Source organism: Ciona intestinalis, unplaced genomic scaffold, assembly GCF_000224145.3.
Source record: "Ciona intestinalis unplaced genomic scaffold, KH HT000185.1, whole genome shotgun sequence".
NCBI classification, from domain to species: domain Eukaryota; kingdom Metazoa; phylum Chordata; class Ascidiacea; order Phlebobranchia; family Cionidae; genus Ciona; species Ciona intestinalis.
Genome location: NW_004190507.1, coordinates 43,571 through 48,098, shown reverse-complemented (window position 1 = coordinate 48,098; position 4,528 = coordinate 43,571). Strand labels below are relative to the sequence as shown.

The following is a 4,528-nucleotide window of genomic DNA, read 5'->3' as shown; positions in this document are numbered from 1 at the left end:
TCTGGCAAAATGGATATAAAGTTGTTCTCACCATTGTTTCTTCGTTTTATAGCAAGATTATTATAATTGTGAAAGGATTTTGTGGTAATTGTTTGTTTTGTAATCTTAAAAGGACCGACGTTCCGCCTGCTTTTTTATAACAACATAAACAATTGCCAGAAGATCTTTTTCACTTATAATACACCCGGCAGCAACAACGTATACTACAAGGTTACACGTTGACAAAGTGTCATTGTACAACAGATGAAAAATCGTGTCAAAACAAACTTTAGGTTTATTTTTGCCAAAAGAGTAGTTTCATAAAAGGAATTTAAAGTCTTAAAGGTTAATGAGGTTTAAAATCTCCCAGGTTTTATTATTTCAATGATTAATCTTCGCCTCAGCATCATATACTGTACTGCGGTGTACGTACCTTGTATCTCCTCATGCACATCCACCTCGTGCTCCGGTGTGTTCGCATCCTCATCATTATGCTCCTCATCCTCATCAAGATGATCATCCTTGCCCGGGGAATCAAATCTTGATGACGGATCTTTGAAACAAAGGGTTAAAAATGTGACGATCAAGAAATAATTTGATTCTATATGGATGAGGTCCTTGTTGGGCACCTGTGATTTAGACAAAATTTGGCCCATTAACCTGACACCCAGGATGTTATAACCCAGTTAGAGCAAAAATATATAAACGGTTTTCAAGCATGTTTATCTAGGCATAAGAATTAATAAACTTAAAAAAAACTTCAAGGGCATTCTAAACCATTTTTAAGAATTATTAAAACTTTTTAAAAGTTTTTTTTTAAATCATTGTTTTATTTAAACTCTCCACAGACGATTCTAAACCTTCATCCTCTGCGCTCATTTCTGCCGACTCATCTCCTGATTCCTCGGATGCTGACTCATCATCTTCAGAATTTGCTGACTCGCCCACTTCTTCAGCCGACGATGAATTTGACGATGACGCGGCAGTGTCTTCGTCACTCTGAGTTGCAGATTCATCCTAAAACATAAAAATAACAAATGTATTCGAAACAGAAATTAAAAATTTGAAAAGGTGAATTATAAACGAAGGAACGCATATGATAAAAATGGGTAAAAACAAACCATAAAATAGCAAAAAAATGAAAACAGACATATAAACAAAATAATATTGTGGATAACAGAGATCCTCTTGCAGTTTAATAATATGGGCACCGATGTTTCTGCATCGTTATACCACAAATGTTACTATTCGTTTACTGGTTCCCATGCCCCAACGCCACAACCACAACCTTACCTTTGCTTAGTGAGTTCTGGAAAAGAGGGAGTTTTTTAAAGCGGGAATTTGGCGTTTTTATATTAGAAGAAGCTGCAGAGCTAATTATTAATGAAAGTTTGGTTTCTCTTACTTAAAGACTTAAATAGAAGCAATAACGAAAATGAGTTTTCAGAAAACTAAATTTATAGAGTGGATATAAAATGAAATATCGACTAAAAAGATAAAATCGGTCGGAAACCACTGCCTTCATTATTCACCTGGATATTTGTCTCTTCTTCTTCATCTTGCTCTTCAACTTCAGGTTTATCATTCTCGCTTTCACTATCGCTGGATGCTGAGGAGTCTGTGACAATTATCATCATTAAGCATTTATATCTATGCAAATAACCACCACTATATATATGCTTGATAAAAGCTATATAAAAACAAATATAGCGGCGTTTGGTAAACTTTTAGTGATAAATCATCCAATGTTTTGATTTAATTTTACTAAAATCTGGGATCACATTGCTGAGTAAGTTGGATTGTATTAAATATTAATTAATGTGTGTTTACTGCTTACTTCGGGGCTGTTTTGTATAGCCCTTTACCAAAAGAAAAATACATTTTATGGCATAAAACCGGAGACATAAAACATATGATGCCATCCACAAATATTACCAAACTTGTAAGTTGCTTGGACCAACAGAAACCACTCCTACCGTGCAACTAACACAAACTAGACATGGTATACAAACTACTAAACCAGAGGAAACTGATTTACCTGATGAATTTTCACTGCTGACAATTTCTTCCACAATATCTTTGTTCTTCTTCAATATTTCCAACTTCTTACCTTGGGGTGAGATCCTGATTTCCCTTCGTTGTTGTTTCAGTTTTGTTTCATCTGTGATTAGTAACATGTAGTTAATGTTTCAATGGTGGGGTAATAACTTCTAAGCATACAAACTGTATAACTACTACATGGGTGGAGGGCTGGAGGCCCCTTATGGAAAAGTTAGATTTAAGCATGATGAAAACTGTTATACTTAAGTAACCTAATCACACAGCCAAGATATTTTATTCCTGTTAATCTGTTTATTTATTAAACCTAAACAGTCGCTCGCGTACCACCTGGAAGATCTTAATGTAAGACAACTGGTACTATAGGCTTGAAACCGCTTACTATAGGCTGGGAACTGCTGGTTTAAAGTTAGAAACCCGTGTTCAACAACTACTACAAACCTAAACTGTTCCTTTTTTCTTCCCCAGCTTCAAGCTTCCTGTTCCCTGTGACGACGACTGAAGATGAAATCGAACGTTCGTGTTTGTCTGTGGGAGGTTGGATGTTTGTTTATATCAAACATGGTGGAACCTCTTTGGAATAAAACAAGTGTTGTTTCATACACCTTATCCCGCTTACGAGTTACCACGCATGTAACTTATTTATCCACAATGTTGGGGCAACAACAGTCGTTATAACACGGTAGTTCTGTTTCATACACCTCGTGCCCCCTTACAAGTTCCCACATATGGGTGAGAGTGATCGTTTTTCTGTATGACTAACAACCTATTAGTGACCAATGGGGCCAAGTGTCTTGCCCTGAGAAACATACACCAACAACCGTAACAACGCTGAATATAAAACCTGTTTTTCTTTATCTTGATTAAACAAAATGATGATTTCTATGTTAAATAGGAAAATTCTATAGTACCCTGTTATATGGGTGAGGTCCTTGAGGACCTAGGACCTAGGACAAATTTGTTCCATTATCCGCCAATAAATGTTCCGCCCAACAAAACAAGGACTTACTTTTTTCATCAACTTTATCTTTTCTTTGCTTGTTCGCGTCATCATATTGTCGAACAATTAACGGAGCTTTGTGTTTTGCTATAATGGAATCAAATATTATAAAATCTTTCCATAAATTATTAAACTTCTCTCATACTCCCTCTAAGGTAGCCATTTGTCAGTTTATGCAAGCATATTATAATCTGCATAGAATAGAAACAACATTTAGATCAAAAATAAACGAACGCACCGAGTTCTCGTCTTGAATTAATTCTCGACCTTGCGTCTTCACCCGGTCGGGGTCGGGAGGGGATTCCCCTGTCATCTCTGGGGCGAGGGAAGCGGTCGTCACGGGGACGGTCGTGGTCGGCTCGGTAACCACGGCTTGGGTACCCACCGGACCTTGGACGATCTCTGATGGAGGAGATATGGGTTTAATGGACTTGGAGGTAAATTTGGTATCATCAGGTTATTGTAATGTATTATAGCGTAGCGGTTGCATTATGTTTTATTGCGAATCAACACAGGAGGGGATATTTAATATTTATACAGCAGATAACTGTAGAAAAAAGGCACTCGTGTACGCTGCGGCGCACACACACACGACGGGCCACCACAATAGCATAACTAGGGACGTGTCATGAGAGATGAAAGCACTGTTAATGGTTCCTGGGGTGACATCATAGGTTTCATAACCCCAGCTTTACACCCAAACTAGCTTTTACCTTGGAAAGAAGTGCCCAAATTCGAAATCTAAACATATATGGGTGTAATATACATGTTTCTTACCATGAGGATACATGAAACATGTAACCTTATGAAAATGTATAAGTAGGTACCTTACATACCTACACACAAGAACGAATAGTTTCTTACCCTTCCCTTGATTTATATTCATGCGATTTCGATCGATCGTGCGCACGTGTATCTGATTGCCTGTGGCTCCTGAAATAATTTCAAGAAACATTATTAATATATTTTTAGCTTAACATAAACCAAATGCAAATTCAATAAAATAGACTAAAAAAGTGTCTACGTGTGCTACAGCCTTAAAATCGTTTTATCAAAAGTAAATCTAAGAAAAAAAGATCTGTGAATTTAGGAAAAGATTTTGAGTCAACTATCTTAAATAATAAATAAATGTATAATCATAGACTATGCAAAATATATGAAACTTTCGCTTAATTTTTCTGTTTAAATGAATACTAACAAATAAAATAAAAATGAAACTAACTTACCTGTCTCGTTTCCATGAATCTGATTGGTCAGGAGAACGACGTATTAACGAATCAGAATAATCGTTACCGCGGTGTTTTGATTCAATATCTTTTGTGTTTGAGGTTAGATCTGAATAATATTCACATAAAAACCTGGATGATTCTCGTAATAAAATAACAATCAAAATTTAGTGTTCCTATTAAATAGAAGATTTATGATGCTACTTGTAAGCGGTGTCTTATTAGTAGTTTTAATATGACAAGATGAAGTGTTGCGAAATGCGTA

At 36.2% G+C, this 4,528-nt stretch overlaps 1 protein-coding gene across 5 annotated transcripts in view; it reads right to left on the bottom strand.

Moving 5' to 3' along the window:
• The window catches only part of LOC100184330 (cyclin-dependent kinase 11B), a 13,950-nt gene that overhangs the window by 8,464 nt on the left and 958 nt on the right, over nt 1–4,528 (bottom strand). The window contains exons 3-11 of one of the 5 annotated variants that reach the window (XM_004227312.4): nt 4,264–4,372; nt 3,902–3,970; nt 3,276–3,439; nt 3,047–3,124; nt 2,479–2,565; nt 2,018–2,140; nt 1,512–1,597; nt 840–996; nt 413–532 (exon numbers count right to left, since the gene is read on the bottom strand). In XM_004227312.4, coding sequence (XP_004227360.1) covers nt 413–532; nt 840–996; nt 1,512–1,597; nt 2,018–2,140; nt 2,479–2,565; nt 3,047–3,124; nt 3,276–3,439; nt 3,902–3,970; nt 4,264–4,372 — 993 coding nt within the window. The remainder of the gene's footprint in view (nt 1–412; nt 533–839; nt 997–1,511; nt 1,598–2,017; nt 2,141–2,478; nt 2,566–3,046; nt 3,125–3,275; nt 3,440–3,901; nt 3,971–4,263; nt 4,373–4,528) is intronic. The other 4 variants (XM_018816442.2, XM_018816443.2, XM_026839340.1 and 1 more) reach the window with 4 other exon arrangements.